The sequence below is a fragment of the Mytilus galloprovincialis genome, chromosome 2, assembly GCF_965363235.1.
Source record: "Mytilus galloprovincialis chromosome 2, xbMytGall1.hap1.1, whole genome shotgun sequence".
NCBI lineage: Eukaryota > Metazoa > Mollusca > Bivalvia > Mytilida > Mytilidae > Mytilus > Mytilus galloprovincialis.
Window position 1 is genome coordinate 68,061,787 of NC_134839.1, and position 20,197 is coordinate 68,081,983.

At 32.5% G+C, this 20,197-nt stretch overlaps 1 protein-coding gene across 1 annotated transcript; it reads right to left on the reverse strand.

The window, feature by feature from the left end:
• Nucleotides 1-3,043: 3,043 nt before the first annotated feature.
• LOC143064208 (protein Dr1-like) lies at nt 3,044-19,823 on the reverse strand. Its single transcript, XM_076236860.1, has 4 exons — nt 19,736-19,823; nt 10,586-10,846; nt 9,609-9,772; nt 3,044-3,248 (listed from the first exon to the last, which is right to left on the reverse strand). The coding sequence occupies exons 2-4, from the start codon at nt 10,803-10,805 to the stop codon at nt 3,135-3,137; spliced, it is 498 nt and encodes a 165-aa protein (XP_076092975.1). The 5' UTR covers nt 10,806-10,846; nt 19,736-19,823; the 3' UTR covers nt 3,044-3,134.
• Between the last annotated feature and the right edge of the window lie 374 nt (nt 19,824-20,197).

Consider the following 20,197-nt stretch of genomic DNA (forward strand, 5'->3'; position numbering starts at 1 on the left):
TCAAACACCACAAGTTATCACCAAAAAGAGAATGGACAATTAGAAAGTCGAAACTACAAATTGCTTAGTATATGCTCACTCTCAAACAGAAAGAAACTGGCAGGCTTTCGTACGACTATTGGTAAATCATAATCACATCACCAGACATAATTCAACAGGCTACTTACTAGTACCATACATTTTTTTATGTTTAGGAGAAATCCATGACTACCAGTATAGACACCAGTGTGTTTGGCAAAATGAAGGAGGCAAAGAAACAGAATGACACCAACAACCTTAAAGACAGACTGAAGTATGCACACAAATCTGTAGCAGAGATATCAAAGAAATTATAGTTAAAGTAGAAAAAACTTTAATTTTTATACCAAGGTTAATTTAGAAAGATGACCCATTGAGTTACAAATCTTTCTTAAATACATCTTTCTTTAGCTGATGTACCAAGATCAGAAAGTTTAAAGAAAACTCAGCAGTTTCAAAAAATAAAGGTGCTATATGCAGTGCACAACTTGAGAAATTTGTCCAATTGCATTCTATTTACAGATTATCAACTGAGAGCATAGGTGTACATGTACCCTTAGGTGTTTATAGATAAATTCTCTTATGTATCCAATTCTAATTCAAGATTAGACTTTTTACCTGATATATTTTTTTTTGCTTATACTGCAATGTCCTTGTAGAACAGCCTTTCTGAGCATGTACCTAACATCACTACCTCTTATACATCAAGGTCAAAGTTACTACAACATTCAGTTGGTTGGGGCATTGCAATCTGGTTATTGACCTTTTAACTACATTATTATCAACCCTTGAAGAAGTACACTCTTAAATGATTCTATTTACATGTATGGTATGATAAAATATAGTTTGATCCATTACATGAAACAACTTAAAAATATCACCATTCATTGTATAACAAAAAACCTTCAATATTAAAAGATTTAAAATTAAGTCAGACAAGAGATCTCATTCAGACAGCCCTGTTCACCTTGCAATAACTCTTTTGACATAATATAGTTGACCTGATACCTAATGCAGTGATAAAAGAGGGATAAAAGATACCAGAGGGATAGTCGAAAATAAACTGATAACCTGTATATGCAGACAGAGTATAAAATAAAAAATAAAGAAGGAAAACTGGAATTTATCACAGAGACAACAACCTGACCAAAGGCAAAGAGCATCAAACAACAAAAGGCCACCAATGGGTATTAAACACATTAAAAAAATCTCCAACCAAGAGGCGGGATTCAGCTAGCTCCTGAATAATAATGTATTCTAATTCAGCTAAAAAAATGACACACTTAACTCAAAAACATGTATATGAGCCAAAACTAAAATCAACCTGCTTGTAAGCACTGAAGAGTAAACACTGCTTTAATTTATCAGTGGATAGTAATATTATAAAGCATTGGTTGAACAATTATGGACAAAGGGAGATAACTCCAATTTTAAAGATTACACTAGTTTTAGAACAGATATTAGATTCCTGCACCTTCCACAATTTGTGCAACTTTCTTGCATGGATAACATCATTTTGTAACTTGAATATCTGAGTGTTTATTTCATTGATAAATTTCTGCAAATGTTCATGGATAGGATGTTGAGAATTTATGATCAATGCACTGTATTTTGTGTACCTCAAAGGTAGTGATAAACCTTGGAAAATTTAGATATCTAGTCAGTGCTATAGGGTTTTGATAGCATTTTGTGCAATCTTTACCCCAAAACATATAAACAAAGGCAACAGGTTCCTGACTCGGGACAGGCACAAAAATGCAGCAGTTTTAAACATATTTTGTGAGATTTTAACCTTCCCACTACACCTCTAGCCATCTTTAATAAACAAGCATTCTGAGAGTATTGCATGACAATACATAGTCCTCTACTGGGTAAAAATTCATTATACTGGAATAAAACAACTTGTTCTATAACTTGTCATGGTGTAAACAAAAAGAAAATATTAAGTCAATATCTTCAAGCATGACTAAAAACAATGTGGAAAACGGATTATATGAGTGAATTCTTCAAGTCCAAGGATCATAACTCTGCACAGAATTATCAGACTGAATACAAAAATTTGAACTTGATCATGAGCATGAGAAAAAGAAGTGTGGAAAACACTCTATTAAACATTTGATATGATTAATAGTTCTCTAAAATTAGATATGATGTAATACGATGTATATCTATTTTTAAATTATAATCAAATATAATTAACAGTACAAATAATTTTTCTTTCATTTGTCACAAACTAATAAAGATGTTTAACTTATTTATAAAATGTCAACAACTTTTATCTACACAATGTAATGTAATGAAATATATACCTTAATAAAAATAGATTAATATCTAATTAAAGGATTTTACTTAATAAAACAAAATATATATTTACCATTCAGGAAATTATTTAATACAAAATAAAAAACAAACCTGACACAAAATTCTTACAATTTACCACTGATTGTCTTATAAATTTAAAAAAAAATACCATATCTCCCTTTGTTTAAAAATATGGTTTAACAAAGTTCTCTAACATTAGATATGGGACCATAACTCTAGACTGAATCATCAGATCGGAACAAACACCTAACTTGATCTATAAATTGTCATGTTAAAACTATATACCAAATATCAAATCAATATCTTTAAGAATGAAGAAAAAAGTATTGAAAACTGATTTGCCAGGCCGGCCGGCCTGACAGACAGATGGACAGAAGGACAGACAGACAAACAGACGGAGTGCAAACCTAAAGTCCCCTTTGATTTCATTAGAGAGACATACATATAGAAAAACAGACAGAGTGCAAACCTTAGGTCCAATTCGACTTCGTCAGTTGGGGACTAACAATCACACAGCAGCATGCACAGTAAATCGCAGTTTTAAAAGAAGTCAAAATTGTTAGAAACCTCATTAAAACATAATCATATCAGTGATTATTATATGCCACTAAACAATAGAATGAGGTTAAATAACTGACATGTGCAGGACAAATACATGTCTCATATTAAGCAATGTTTGTTGAAGTGAAACAAAACTCCTAAATCTTCATATATGAACACTTTTTATTAGACATTTGAATAAAATATGATCTAGTACAATCAAAATATGAACAATAACTACACAAAAGTATTTGCTATGAATAGTCATCATCGTCTGTGTTTTGTGACATTTGTTGCTGTTGTTGTTGTAGAGCTTGCTGCATTTGTATCCATTGTTGCTGTTCAAGCACAGCTTGTTCTTGTCGAGCCTGAAAATATAAACAAGTACTGAGGCATATATGTCTAATGTTTATAATGATTATGCATACAATAGCATTTGATGAGTACAAGGTCATCAACGTTATACTTTGGTGTCATGAATCCTTTGTCCTGAATAACAAGATCATGAAGATCAGTTTGAGTCAGGATACTTGTTTCTAATCTCTATGCCTAGTGCACTTATGTACCAGGAATCGGCACTGGAGTTAGGGCATGATAAAATTAAAACACTGTAAGTGCTGTAGGCAGTTAACCAAAAACTAAGGCAAACATAGTTGACAACTTTCGAGTTTGATGCATTTCCGTCAAAAACTTTGGTTTTAGTGAACATCATTCGTGGGTGTCGTTGTTTCAGTTTCAATATTGAGCGAGTGGTTGGAAAACTATTAAGCTATATTGCATGATTTTGTCGGCAAATTGAATTTTCATATCTGTCTGTCATCACTTCTGTCATTAGGGAAATGTGATTAAGTACCTACAGAACAAACATCATTTCTAGTTTATCCCCGAGATCACTAAGACGCTTGATGAACGTTTAAAGTGCAGGGATACAGGCGATCCTCTCTATCTGGTAATTGACATCATAAAAGCGTGCATAATTGACAAGTTTTTTTCAATGACAAACAAACTCTAAAGTGGTCTATTAAGAAAACTGTGGTAATGCTGCTTCAATTTTTTTTTTAAGATTTAAAAGAACTAACATTAAACATTCATATATTGTACATTTATGTTTATTTGATGAATTAATCATTATATATAATTACGGCAAATAATTCATATTTTATCATGGTTTTCAAAAGCAACGCATATATCAAGTATATTTTTTTCATGGACATGAGTCTGCAGTGGTACAAGTTCGCAATGATTGCAAATGTTCTAGTTGATAGTTAATGTTGGTATTAGTTGACTGTTAGTAGTTCAAGTTGACTTTAATACGAGCTTGTAAAAGTATTAATGGACTTCCTTCCCTGGAAAGAAAACTGAGTTTGTGTTCTACAGTACAAAAGTTATGAGACACAAATCAGACAAATGTTTACTACTACAGGGATAAAAGGTGTGGTCTGACTGACCTGCACGTAGTAAATGAAAATGACCCCCACCTTCACCCAAAGTCCATGATCAGTGATGATGTCTTAGTTTGAAATAAAATGACAGGTAATTATAAAACAGTTGGTCAAACATTCTTGGGCTTGAAAGATATGTTTTCTTTAAAATGAGCCATATTAAAATGAAAATTTTTATAGGACCAGAAATAATTCAAAATATAATTAAGGTAAATTCTTTTAACCTATTCATTTATTTCAATCAATAAAATTTTATAATAAACAAGAAATAATTATAACATTATGTTACCAAGTCTCCCAAACAAAGCACCCATAATTATTTATTCCCATGGTTGCCTGACATTGGGCAAAGTCTAGTACACATATGTTAGGTCTAGCAAAGTAATATGCATATGTGACGCCTATGAGATTGACCTTGTATGTCATTCAATCTTATTGAAATGACAAACAGGAATGAATATGGTTTAGGAGTTGGTATCTCAATTTTTTACAAGTTCTCAAAACACAAACAAGAGGGGGTTGGGTGACCCTAGGGACGACCCTAATATTTTATTTGATTTTTTATATTTCCCATACATGAATATATATGGTTTAGGGGTGGGGATCTCGACTGTTATCAAGTTTTTAAACAGGAGGGGGTGGGTAACCCCAGTGACTTCCTCTATATTTTGTTTGATTTGTTATATTGTCAAATACATGAACATGTATGGTTGAGGGGTGGGGATCTGATCTGTTTCCAGGTTATCAAACAGGAGGGGATAGGGTGACCCTAAGGACTCTCCCTATATTTCATTTGATTAGTTCTTTTGTCCCATACATGAATATATATGGTTTAATTAAAAGGTGGGGATCCCCACCTGTTTCCTAGTTCTCAAATAGGAGGGGTGGGGTGACCTCAGGGACAGCCCTATATTTCATTTAATTTAGAGGTGAGGATCTAAACTGTTTCCAAGTTGTCAAACAGGAGGGGTGAGGTGACCACAGGGACTCCCCCTATATTTCATTTTATTTGTTATATACTCCCATTCATGAGCATATATGGTTAAGGGGTGAGGATCTCGACGCTTTCCAAGTTCTCAAACAGGAATGTGTACAGTGACCATAGGGGCTCCCCCTATAATTCATTTGATTTGTTATATTGTCTCATATATGACTATATATGGTTTAAGGGTGGGGATCTCGACCATTTTCAAATTCTCAAAACAGGAAGAGGTAGTGTGGCCCCATGAACACCTATATTTCATATGATTTGTTATATTGTCTCATACATGAATATATATTATTGAGGGGTGGGGATCTCAACCGTTTCCAAGTTCTCAAACAGGAGGGGTGGGGTGACCCCCAGGGACTCCCCCTTTATTTCATTTGATTTATTATATTGTCCCATACATGAATATTTATGGATTAGGGGTGGGGATCTCGACTGTTTCAAAGTTCCCAAAGAGGAAGCTGGGGGATCTCATCCATTTCAAAGTTATCAAACAGGAGGCGGTAGAGTGACCCAAAGGACTCCACCTATACATCATATGATTTGCTTACATTCAGGTATCATATAATCTAGATGCACTATTTGTGAAAATAAAGTAAGAAACTTCCAGTTATTTTAACTGACCCATCAAAATTGAGAAAAAAATACCCATTGAAATTGCAGTAATATGTTTACACTTTCAAAGCCTAACATGCATTACCAATATTTATCATTGATAAAGAAAATTTATACTGTCACCAGGAACATATATATTGTTAGAAATACCATGGAAGTAAAGTAATATATTGTATATCTTTTGGTTTTTGAATTCTAGTGTTTATATTTATTTATCATGCATAGATGTATTTTGTCACCTGTCTGGATTTGTTTTAGTACGCCAAAACCCAGAATTACCCTTATCCGCTTCCGGAATCAGTTCTGATATTATAATTGTCTTCTCACGACAGCTATTTTGTTTTCAATGTTGTTTTTATCAGACACGATTTTACTTGAATTAACACATTATTTGTCTGCAATTTTCTGTATTAAGATAGCGGTTGAACAAAATGAACATCCCTGTGATGAATAAAAATGATAAAAATAAGTTTTGAGATCGTTTATTTGGAGACTTTAGTAAAAAGGTTTGCAAAGTTATTTTTTTATTTTATTTCTAGTGGTAGGTCCGTCGGGCATGTCGGGCGTAGCTTGTTACCAAGTTTAAAGTCGGACTGCAAAAAAAGACCGTCGCAGACCTCGGACCACCGCTAATTTGAAAAGATACGTAAATTTTCTATAATGATTTAAAATTGCCGCCAATAGCATGAATAGTTGAACTCTACTGACGTAATTGACTACGTATTGATGACAAACAATATTCCTATGACTTTTGCCATTTTGGAAATCTGAACTACTTGTCTTTAGAGATGTTGGGTTATTCGGTTATTAAATATTTCATACATTTATTCTTTGACATCTTAGCCAAAAGCTCCGGGGATAATAAACTACATAAGGATTCCTAATGTGCTCTACTTCCTATGTGCAACTTCAAAACTTTTGGGTGATTCGATGATCATTTAAGGTTTTTCTGGTCATATGTTTTGTAATCCAGAATTAAAAGCATGAAAAAACTGTCCAATTAGTTATAAATAACATAATATCCAGCTAGATAATAACAATGGCACATATTTCAGCATTTATTGGATAAAACACAAATCCAGGGTGCTCGCATAAGGCAGCTTAACTGCCTAAAAATATCCAGACAATAACAATCTTCATAAAAGTCCATGCGCTGTAAGTCTGCCAACATTCTGTCAACCTTAACAAAATAGTATGTTATGAGTATTCTTGCTTTTAACAATCTTAAAACTTACCTAAATGATAGGAAAATTGTTGAAGCAAAGTGCATTCAAATTAATTTGGATTTCAATGAATGAAGTGCCATAATAAGCAGAGATTAGTCAAATATTAAGTGGAACTTATTTAATATAATCTAAACTCTGTTAAAATGTTCATTGAGTACTTCTCAAAATAACCTCAAACTGTGGTTAAACATTTACAACAAATTAATGGGCTATGTGTGCACATTGCATTCACTAATCATAAACTGAAAAGTCATGAAAGTAGACCTTTTTGTTTTAAGAGAAGAGCATGATTTTCCATCTTACTGTATTACAGTATTTATATTTCATTATTTATTAGGTCTTTCCACCTTTCCGTGGAAAGACCTATTGGTTTTGTTCTGATTATTATTAGGTCTTTCCACCTTTCCGTGGAAAGACCTATTGAATTTGTTCTGATTATTATTTTTTTTTTTTTTTTTTTCTTCCGCCTAAATTTTGTTCTTGCGTAGTATTGATGTTTCAAAAGATGTTGCTTAGATATTTGGAATATGATGTCGTATAGTTTATTCGCTTTAAAAATTTACAACGGCGTAACAAAATACTTTACGTTGTAAGAGTTATCTCCCCAAACACTGTTTTTCTTGTGGCCACTACTCCTTCGCAACCGTTAAAGATTACGACAAATTTATTTTACCAAATTGCTCGTTACATCTTCAGGATTAGGATATTCATTTAGACCGAAGCTTTAGGGAGACTCCATATGAGAGTTATTCCCCCTTTTCCTTTGAATTAAGTGATATGCATTTCTAACTGGTAAACCATCAGTGATATAGGCCTAGGGTCTTTGGATTTGAGGTCCTTGGTCCAAAAAAATGAAAATAAGGTCAAGGTCAAAGGTCAAGGTCATATTCTAAATTTTGATTTTGGCTTATTTTCTCTTCTTTTCAACAACCGTGAAAGATATTGACAAATTATTTTTACTAAATTGTGAGTTGCGACATGTTGTAACTTATAAATTTTGGTTGGAAGGGTGCGTAAACAATAAATGAGAATTTTCGCCCATCTTATATTCAAAATCATGGCTTAAGTGATACAACTCATAACCATACTACATATTACAGACCTAGGGTCTTTTTATTTCAGGTCCTTGGTTGGTGACCTTGACATTGAGGTCAAGGTCAAAGGTTAATAGGACGTTCTAGATTTTGACCTTTGCTTTAAATTCAGATTTATACATTATAAAGTCATAGGAACTGACATTTGAGATTGATTTTTAATATTTTGATAATAAAATAGATCTTTACTTGTGGAAAGACCTTCAATTGTTCTTTGAACAATTGGTTTTTAATTTTTTTTTTTCTTCCGCCTAATTTTTTTTCTTGCGTAGTATTGTTGTTTCATAAGATGTCGCTTAGATATTTGGAATATGATATCGTATAGTTTATACGCTTTAAAAATTTACAACTGCGTAACAAAATACTTTACATTGTAAGAGTTATCTCCCCAAACACTGTTTTTCTTGTGGCCACTACTCCTTCGCAACCGTAAAAGATTACGACAAATTTATTTTACCAAATTGCTCGTTACATCTTCAGGATTAGGCAATTCATTTGGACCGAAGCTTTCCAGAGACTCCATATGAGAGTTATTTCCCCTTATGCAAATGATATAAGTAATATGCATTTCTAACTGGTAAACCATCAGTGATAGAGACCTGGGGTTTTCAGATTTAAGGTCCTTGGTCCCAAAAAATGAAAATGAGGTCAAGGTCAAAGGTCAATGTCATGTTCTTAATTTTGATTTTTGCTTATTTTCACTGATTTTCAAATACCGTAAGACATATCGACAAATAATTTTTCATAAATTGTTAGTTGCGACATGTCCTAACTTGTATATTTTGGTTGAAAGGGTGTACAGAAAATAAATTGGAGTTTTTGCCCATCTTACATTTAGAATTACGTGTAAAGTGATATTACTCTTTAACCAAACATATTAAAGACCTAGGGTCTTTTGATTTAAGGTCCTTGGTTTGTGACCTTGAAATTGAGGTCAAGGTCATAAGTTAATAGGACGTTCTAGATTTTGACCTTTGCTTTAAATTGATATTTATAATACATCATAAAGCCATGGGAACTAACATTTTAAACTGATTTTTCATATTTCAATATCAAAATACATCTTTACTAGTGGAAAGACTGGTTTTTAATTTAATTTGACTTATGAATTTTAATGCAAGAGCACACCAAACATTTAAATGAAATTGATCTGATCATAAAACTGAGTTTTAGTTTTATGATCAGATCAATCAGATCAATTGTTGACAATGACAAATCAGAAAAGCAACCTTTATATGTCTCACAACATTCCAGCAGACAAGACAATAAATAATGAAAGCAAACATTTAGCTTACTTTTTGTAAGATTTATTCAAAGACGCTAATTATTTCAATAAAGTATAACTTTTAATATAGTAAAATACCTTAGCAAACAATTCTTGTTGTTGTCGTAATAATTCTTCTTCTGGAATTCCTAAATTTTCTAATCTTGAGCTTCCTCTTCTTTTCTTTGCAGCTACAGCTTTTGCTTCTTGCATCACACTCATTGCATCTTCTTTGTAATTACCAAAGCCAAGACTATCTAAGGCTAGAGTTATAAAAAGAAATATGTAATTAAGATTCAAGTATTTTTCAGGATTGGCTCATATACATGTACATTTGTACATGAATAAGTAAGTAAACTTCAGCGGCTAAAGAAAATATTTTTAAACTGGAACAATATTCTTATTTACCTTCAAAATTATTTCTGACATCCAAAACATTTTCAAATTTTAAATATTTGTCCAATTATAGTTTCAGATTGTGTAAAATTGTTAATGAAGATCATGTCTGCTAATCATGAACTTTAAGGATTCCTGTATTCAAAAATATTTTATCAAGGATTGATGGGATTTTTCGTGTCTAATTAAAATTATTTCCTACATACATATATGCCAATAAAATATTTGTATTTGTATATTCAGGTCAATTTTAAATAAACAATAAAGTCAATAATAGAACATTTGATAATGAGTTTCCAAAAAAATTCAAGAGGCAAAGTTTTACAGTACATGTAGGAGTGAGGAAACCAACAAATTTGTAAAGTTATAAAGGGACATAACTCTAATGAGTGATTCACTCCCAATTTGACTCCAGTATGGGAGTTTGGGTTTTAGCATTGTATATGAGTTTCAGAAAATTTGCATGAGGCAAACTTAAGTCAGAGTGCAGAATGAAAATAAATGTAATTTTTTAAGTTATAAAGGGGCATAACTCCGGAACAGAAAGTGACTAACTGCCCAAATCTAACTAATTCAGATACAAGATTTGGTTTCTCAGCATTATGTTTGACTTTCATAAAAATTGGATGAGGAGAACTTAAGTTTGAGTGCCGAAGCTTAAATCCAACATAATAGTTCACCTAGTAGCACATGTTCTGGTGATATTGTCTTTTTCTGTTGCTTGTTACATATTTCATTAGCTTCTGATGAGACCAGATGAATGAATTCTGTACAACAGTTTAGTATTAGTTCCCTTGCATCATTAGCCACTCTAATGTTGGGAATGAGTTCTTTTATCATTTTATTTAATGCAGCCCTGGGTATAGACAATTCATCATCTTCTCTGTTAGCTTCTGCCATTTCTAATTTATCATTCTTCAACAAACTTCATATCTATTTATCTAAAAAGAAAGAAAAGATATATAAGTCATGTAAGTAGATTCTTCTTGGCAATGCATAAATACTGAACAATTTTAATAATATATAAACTTTATAAAATGTGGAAAATATCCTTTTGTGATTGTCATTATACTCCAACAAGTACACAGTATATGTATACTAACAATATTTTGTCATTTAACACTGTATAATATTAACGATTCTAAAACTCAACTTGTCTATTATGAGGGTGGTAAAGGGTTATTTTCTTGCAATGTGATCGCCATTTTTTTTTACATGTTCAACACGTTTTTACTTTTTTATTTGACGTTCAGTTGTGTAAGACAGATGCCTCGTTCAGCGTGTTCTGCTTATCTTATTTTACGTGCATCATGATTTTCAAAGGCTTATTTTGCGTGCTCTGTATTTAAAAAAAATGTCAAATACTAGGCATGGATAGTCAAGAAAAAAATTGATTGAACTTTGTATTCCTTGATAAGATCTGATAAGGCTGAGAGGCCTATGATGTTGTTCCTTTATTTTGCAAATTGCTTTTTAAAAGTTCAGAATATTGTTATACTTTTTTAAAAAAACGTAAATTATTTATAACATAAATGTGTATACTAAATAGGGAATATTAAGTAAAACAGAGAGTTTATATATACAAGAGGACAGTGACTCAGTCACAAAAGGTTCACATCAAAGTCTTTATTTTTCGTGCAACGTTCATGACAGAAATTACATGTTCAACGTGAAATGGTGTCTTATTTCATGTTTTTTCAGGGTCTTTTAACAATTTGACCATATGTTTAGAAAAAGAATGATGAATGGAGGGTATTCAAATTCACATCTGGGTGTAAATCATAATATTTTTTACCTTGAAGAATTTTCAAACTGCTAATTTGCACACCACAACTGGTTAGCTTACATGTACAGTATTATATCATGTATATTAAGTTATAACAGTGCTCTACCTAATAACTGAGAGCAGAGGGGCACAGTCTTCTTTTTTTCACTTATCTGGGTTTCTTTTACCCAATCACATCTTCCTTTTTTTAAAGATACTAGACAATGATTACTCACTATGCAGAGAGGTCATTATTCATTACATAGAAAACTGAAGATTGAGCAACACATTGTCTTACAATGAAGTCAATGAACTCAGGACTTCCTCTCAATCTTCTTACAATGAAGTCAATGAACTCAGGACTTCCTCTCAATCTTCTTACAATGAAGTCAATGAACTCAGGACTTCCTCTCAATCTTCTTACAATGAAGTCAATGAACTCAGGACTTCCTCTCAATCTTCTTACAATGAAGTCAATGAACTCAGGACTTCCTCTCAATCTTCTTACAATGAAGTCAATGAACTCAGGACTTCCTCTCAATCTTCTTACAATGAAGTCAATGAACTCAAGACTTCCTCTCAATTTTATCATCTTCCAATAAATATGATTATTTGTAAAAGTTAAACTCATTTATTTTCTGACAGCAGAATTATTCAGATACATTGTACCTGTTGTAACATAAAACAATCAAGAGTTATCTGCTAAAAACTTTCAAAGTCAAAATAAGATAAAAGATCAATCTGTATTATGAAATTCAAGTAGAAATACAAAGGAAAAACTACAATTGTGATTATCATTTTACAAGAAAAGTTAATTTACATGAAAGATCATCCTGTTATCAAGATGTGATGGGATTGCTTCCTGTAGTAAATGTGGTAGCTACATACAGTTGAGCCAAGGAAGTACATCTTTAGCTCAGTCGATATACACACTGCTTTTTAACAGAGGTACCAGTTGAGACAAGTAATTTTGTATACTTGCTCCTTGTAACTCATGTACAGAGGTCCCAAGTTTGCTAATGGTTTGAGTTCCTTTAGTAATTTTGTAATGAAATTCATGCTCTCCAGTTAGATGGCACCAAACTAAAAGGCCCACGGTGGCTAGAGAGATATTCTAGCTAGGGTATGTGTGTGAGATTCTGATGGTACATTTGTATGATGACTCTTGAGGTGGGGGAAGTGTGACGGGATTGGTTCCCTGAAGTAAATGTGGTAGATACTTAGATACTTAGTCAGCTGTAAGTGGTTGAGCTAAGGAAGTACCTCTTTAGCTTAGCTGGTAAACCCACTGCTTTATAACACAGACTGAGTCCTGGTGGAGACAAGCAATTTTGTAATGAAATTCAAGCTCTCCAGTGACAAAGATAATTGAAGAACAAATGTCATCTAGAGCTATAATAACAAATATCATTAATTCATATCTTTTAACTAATTTGATTTGTTCAGGGATAGTCACATGTTAAACTATATTTTCAAAGGTAGATAGAAAACGGTGGATAGCAAAAAGCATATTGCATAGTTATTTTTAGAATATATAAAAACTGAAATACTTTGTGACGTCATGGGACATTGGAATGAATTTCATGATATTGTTAAAAGTTTTATAAAGAAAAAATCTATGATCGATTATTTAGAGAATGAAAATAGATACAAAAGATGTAGAAAAAGAAAACATAAAGTTTGAATAAAATAACAACTAATATGTAGTTATTGTCTAAGAGACAATATGATATCAATAAAATTCCAATAAAATCCAATGACGATTTTGACACAAATAGGGTTGGAAATTAATAATATACACTTTACAAGTGTTATTCTGATATTAACGGTGTTATTCGGTCATTCGAGGTACCGTCGACCTCATACAAAGGCTACATGTATAATTGTATAGTATTGCAATATGCAAAATGGCTACAATACCAACTGCACAGGGCGCGACATTACCGTTTGTCCGATTGTCCAGGACAAGTGGAAATAGGTGTCGGGCAAGTAGATTCATCATACTACTTGTCCGATGGGACAAGTGAAAAAATCGATGTCAGATGTTTTCATAGATCAAATTCAAGACTTATACATTCCCAAAAATATGAATGATTGTTTTATTGATCATACAAAATGAAATAAATTTTCATTGCTTGAACCAGAGACATATAATACTTATACTATATGTCTCTGATTGAACTATTTGTACATGCTGGCAGCCATTGGCCCAAGACCACAATTAATGACCCCGCTTTTCGTTGTCCACGAATATAGTTCCTTTTAATTAGAGTGTATTTTTCCTTAATTTTTTTTCTTTCCCTTCCTCACTCATTTCTTAGATTTTTTTTGGTGGAAATGAAAGAAGAGAGGTGAAATAAATTTTTGGATGTTGTATTTTAACTTATTTTGATTTGGAATGAGTGATTAGGCCAAGTGCAAAAAGGTAATATTTACAGTTTTCAGAACATCTCTTGACTTGTCAATAGGGGTATGGATGTGTATTGGCTAAATTTGTAAAAGTGATTGCTACAATCTTTCTGAATTTTGGATATATATTTGGACTAGGACTATACATTACACACACAAAAACTTGGACAAAAGTGCATGGTGCAATTTTTTTTAATGATGCAAAAGGTTATAAAGAACTGATAGAGGAATTAATTGTGGTCTGTGGCCAAAGAGGTGCATTTCAGCAAATTTTGAATTTTTACTTTGGCATCTTCTCTGAATGATCTATTGGTATTAATTTGTCAAACTACATGAGAAGAAATGATTTTCACTTTCATTTGATAGAAATTTTTTGAAAAAGTCACTTTTCAGGTTAAATGCCCAAAATGTAGCTTTTTCACTTTTTTCAATATTTTTTCAAAAACAGCATGCTTAATTTGTCTCTGACAGGTTTTTTCTGATATCTATTTGTGTTTGTGGTATTTATTTCAGTTGTTTAACTTATTTGTGAACTCTGAACACAAAAAAAAGTAGATAAAAACATAAAAAGAGTGCAAAATGGGCTGTTTTAATAGTCTAAGTCTAATGGTCAGTATACGCAGCAGGTGAAATGTGAAGTTCTATGCACTTAAAAGTTGTATTCCTAAACAGATTGCACTGAATCTATATAAAAAACACTTATTACTGGTTGCTTAACCATTTCTGTTTCACAGATTACCTTTACTTTCTTCTTTTGGATAGCTAGTGGTTAAAATATTGACCTTTTGAGGCTGAAATTTCATTCAGGTTTTAAACAGTAAAGTTAATAAACTTTGCATCAGACCATACTGTCTACATATATAGTTGAAAGTGACAGTCTTGTTACATCCAGGCTCCATGTTTTATCATATCTAAGCACAGATTTAAGCAAAAAGAAGCATATCTCCATCTCCCATATCATTTATATGCTTTTTAATATGCAAATGTGGGGAACGGCCTAAATTGACAACCTGTTTTTTTAAGCATGACAATGCTAAAGACCATTTTATCCACATGTGTTATGCTATTTGAAACTTATATTTCCATTAAAAGTACATTTATAACATGTTAAAGTTTTTTTGATAACTTAACAACTTCAGAAAATTGTGGTAAGTGAAAAATATTACATTTTATATAAGACCTCACTTTATTTGAAAACCTCTATTTTTTGGCACAGGCTAATATAAAATTAACTTCTGGCCATTTTTCATAAGTCTGATACATGAAGTATGCTTTCTGTTGCTTTAAATAGATGTTAACTTATACATAGAGACATTAAAAAGTGTTAGTTTTGGTATCTTTTGGTTTTTAGAAGCTCAAATTTGGTAGTTGAAATTGTTCTAATTCAACGCCACAATTCAGCACCCAAAGTTCAGATATAAAAAATGCCACATTTTTTTTATTTGGTATCATATGGCTTTGAAACTTTGTAAACTGTTTTATAATATACTAAGCTTGAATCATGCCAAGTTTTATTAGAATTGGTCAAGTTTTAGGCCCCTAATAGGCCCAAGACCACAATTAATGACCCCGCTTTTCGTTGTCCACGAATATAGTTCCTTTTAATTAGAGTGTATTTTTCCTTAATTTTTTTTCTTTCCGTTCCTCACTCATTTCTTAGATTTTTTTTGGTGGAAATGAAAGAAGAGAGGTGAAATAAATTTTTGGAAGTTGTATTTTAACTTATTTTGATTTGGAATGAGTGATTAGGCCAAGTGCAAAAAGGTAATATTTACAGTTTTCGGAACATCTCTTGACTTGTCAATAGGGGTATGGATGTGTATTGGCTAAATTTGTAAAAGTGATTGCTACAATCTTTCTGAATTTTGGATATATATTTGGACTAGGACTATACATTACACACACAAACAAGAGGCTCTCAAGAGCCTGAATCGCTCACCTGGTAAACAATGCCTTATTAACTAAATAAATAAATTAATGTTTGTTGTAAATTAAACAGAGTAACAAAGGCCATGTACTATCCTGGAAGTACCTTTCAAAGCCTCTTAGGAACCTCTGGAAAGAAATGGGCATGAGTTCGCCCTACACTTGATTAAGATACAGTCTAGGTCAATCTGATGATTCACAATACAATTGCTATTAACAGTTTATCTGTATCTATAATAATATTCAAGATAATAACCAAACACTGCAAAATTTCTTTAAAATCATCAATTCAGGGGCATTATACCTGAAAAACCAGTTACCCAATTCGGCTGAAAATTTCAGGACAGGTAGACCTTGACCTAATAAATACTTTAACTTCTTGTCTTATTTGCTCTAAATGCTGGAGTTTTTGAGATATAAGCCAAAAACTGCATTTTACCCTGTGTTCTATTTTTAGCCATGACGGCCATGTTTTTTGACGAAATAGAAAATAAAACACAAACTTTATTTTATACACCCTACTGATCATTCAGTTGAAGTTTGGTTGAATTTGGTTGAGTAGTTTTAGAGGAGAAGATTTTTTAAAGTTAGCTTGAAATATGATGAACAAATTGTGAAAAATTGTCATTAAAGGACAATAACCCCTTAAGAAGTCAATGGACAATTTTGGTCATATTAACTTATTTGTAGATCTTACTTTGCTGATCATTTTTGCTGTTTACAGTTTATCTTTATCTATAATAATATTCAAGGTAATGACCAAAAACTGCAAAATTTTCTTAAAATTACCAATTAAGTGGCAGCAACCCAACAATGGGTTGTTTGATTCATCTGAAAATTTCATGGCTGATAGATCTTGACCTAATGAACATTTTTACCTATGTCAGATTTGCTCTAAATGCTTTCGTTTTTGAGATATAAGCCAAAAACTGCATTTGACCCCTATGTTCTATTTTTAGCAATGGCGACCATGTTTGTCGATAGATCAAAACTTCGGATACAATTTATAAACTAGATACCCAGTGTTCTCCCCAGGCCGTTTTAGCACAGCGCTTTTCAGCGCTATTGCAATTCCCCGCTGTCCTATTGCACTTACCGCAGCGCTATCCCACGCAAACGCGTCGCTATATTTTTTTTCGTATTTTTCAAATTTTTTTCAAATTTCCCGCTTATTTTTCACTTCGGATCACGTGATCGACTGGTTTACGATTTTTGACCAGTCAAATAAATTTTACAAAATGGCGTTTTTTGAAAGATCAAAATAAACAAAGATTTCAACATTGACATCTATTTTTTTAATTTAAAGAATATATAGAGGCATATATGAATGAAATGAGATGAAATGAATTGACCGCATTTCCCGACGTCACTCACAAACTTGTTTTACGAACTTTGAACAAACGAGGATTTTAAAAACGATCAAACACAGGGGTCTGTTACACAGGCACTTGTTTTCTATCCATGGGAAGATCTACTATCCCTATATATTACGAGAAGGTGGCTAACATTGTAATAGCTACTTCCACTTCAAAACTCTATTTCTACATAGTTACTCGTCGTATTTGTGTCCTACCTTGCGCTGTTCACTTCATTATATATTTATCTTTCGCGTATATATAGGGCAGAGACATATATATGTGTATATATGTCTCTGTATAGGGATAGTAGATCTTCCCATGGATAGAAAACAAGTGCCTGTGGTCTGTTACAAATTATTTGCCGGGTTTACTATCCATACGAACCCCGAAAATGAGCAAGTCTTTTAAGTATTCATTATCCCCTATTCGAAACTTATAATTGTTTAGTCAGAAATTCTACCATTTGATAGCAATTTGATAGCATATGATTAGAAAAACAAACCCAAGCTGATAGCCTGATACGACTTGAGAAATTTTACTGTCTCGATGTCCAGCTTGGATAAGGCCATTTAAATATTATAAAACATTAAGGTCATAAAAATGAGAAATCTTTATGCAAAAAAATGTTAATTCCTGTCAAACGTCGTAAGGTTAACAGTACACTGCTACAGTTGATTACAAAACCAAACACTGAAACAGAAGCTGACAATGACTTTATTGTTGGTCCTTACATGTTCTGCAACATTACCTGATAGTGCTAAGAAATCTTCACACAGGCATGTCTGGTGTAGACCCATCATGGAAAAAGACTTCTCCTCCAGTTTTATACATAGATAGTATGAGGATTTAATATATGAATTTACAATGGAGAAAAAAATACTCTTCTTCTCCAGACAATAACATTAACAAACAAAGCCTCATTAAGGGGTACACTCACTGTAACTTCCATGAGCATGATGAGGACATCATAACAAGAGGAAACATCAACAGCATAATATAATAAAAACACATAACAAAACAATTACAAACAAACCGCGCGCCGCGATAAAGTTATTGAGCATTGTCGAAAATTACGTGATTACCACAGCGCTATCCAAAAATCCTGGGGAGAACACTGATACCCTAAGGAACATTCAGTTAAAGTTTGGAAGTATTTGGCCTAGTAGTTTCAGAGGAGAAGATTCTTGAAGTAGTTTACGACGACAGACGACGACGGACGACGACAGACGACGACGGACGCCAAGTGATGGCATAAGCTCATTTTGGCCCTTCGGGCCACATGAGCTAAAAATTGGACAAAAGTGCATGGTGAAATTTTTTTAATGATGCAAAAGGTTATAAAGAACTGATAGAGGAATTAATTGTGGTCTGTGGCCCATTGACCAGGGGAAAATAAGTAAGGGGATGGAAACCAATGGTAATGTTTCTTCTTAGTATAAGCCTCCTTTAATTAGGAGCACCTCCATATGCATGGCATGGAGTTTTACCTTAACTTTAAAATTTTAAATTAAAGTTTGTATCATTTGATTTTGCTTTTAGGCATATCAATACATTAAAAAAGGTTTTATTTAATAAGATCTATATGTTAAAATAATAAGTTAAGATGTAAAAATTAAATAAAATCTAAAAAGGCAGATTTTTTCCTAAAATGTTTTATGTACTTCATGATCATATATCAATGTATGTAAAAATCAAAATAAATGGTAAAATCTAGTTTTGAGACCATCAATAAATTAAAAAGGTTTATTTATAAATAAGGTGCAAGGTGTATTTGGTTTAAACCATACCACTAGCTACTTCAGAATGAATATAGGTCCATGAATAGGAGAACCTACAATGTAGTGGTATGGGAAGAGATATGATTTAATGATCGACACATGATAGTGACAATGAGTCAGAGAGCTCAGTCTTGCAAATAATCCTTCAGTCTGAAATAATAAAATGAATTTTGATGTGGTATTCATATAACATAACAAAATGCTCCCTTTATTAGGGTACAATCAAAGCACAAGTGATATTATTGCATATAACATGTATAATCAATATGTAGGATTTTCAATTATAAATTCGGACAAGTGAGTTAAGAGTTCGGACAAGTTGATTTTCTTGCAACTTGTCCGAAAAATGATAATGTAGAGGCCTGCTGCATCCTATAACAATTATAGTATATGCCTTATTATTACAAAGATATGTATAATGAACTATCAAATATACATTTTACATGTTTGTTTTGATTTCCACAGTTGCTTCGAGTTTGATATTTTGCCATTACGTTTTTGTTTGTCAATCGCTCGTTTGGATTTATATAAAGCATACATTCATTAAAACAGTTGGGATATATTTCGTTAAAAATTCGAGCTCTATATTCTTACAAGGGCTTTGTTGCAATCAATGAAACATGTCTTTCTTTCCTTCTGTTTAGGAAGGGAAGGGAGGTAATTAGAAAATTATAAATGTGTACTCAATTTTCGGCTTTTGTTTCCGGATTTTACGAGATCTCGGTCACCCCAACTCCCACTCTAATTTTGTCAGTTAAATAAGATAGACCTACCAGAGACATAGATACTCATTATATATATGTCTCTGGACCTACTTTGACAAAAATAGAACATTTGATGTTATTGTTTACTAGAACAAACAAAATCCAGAAATGAAACTTTTGTTGCAAGGGAGCTACCATTTGATTTTTATGGGGGGGCTAGGATGAAAAATGTTGTCCTGCATTTTTTTTTAGTTGTAATCTCTCTCCTGCCTTTTTATTTTTCACTCTATTCGGTCCTGCCTTTTTTTTATTAGTTTATCCTGACTTTATTTACCTAAATTGTCATCCTGCC

Coding starts and splice junctions, on each gene's coding strand:
- LOC143064208 (XM_076236860.1), bottom strand. CDS start 10,805: ATGGCAGAAGCTAACAGAGAAGATGATGAATTGTCTATACCCAGGGCT. Junction 9,773..10,585: donor ACCAGAACATGTGCTACTAG/GTGAACTATTAT, acceptor TTATAACTCTAG/CCTTAGATAGTCTTGGCTTT. Junction 3,249..9,608: donor AACAAGAATTGTTTGCTAAG/GTATTTTACTAT, acceptor TTATATTTTCAG/GCTCGACAAGAACAAGCTGT.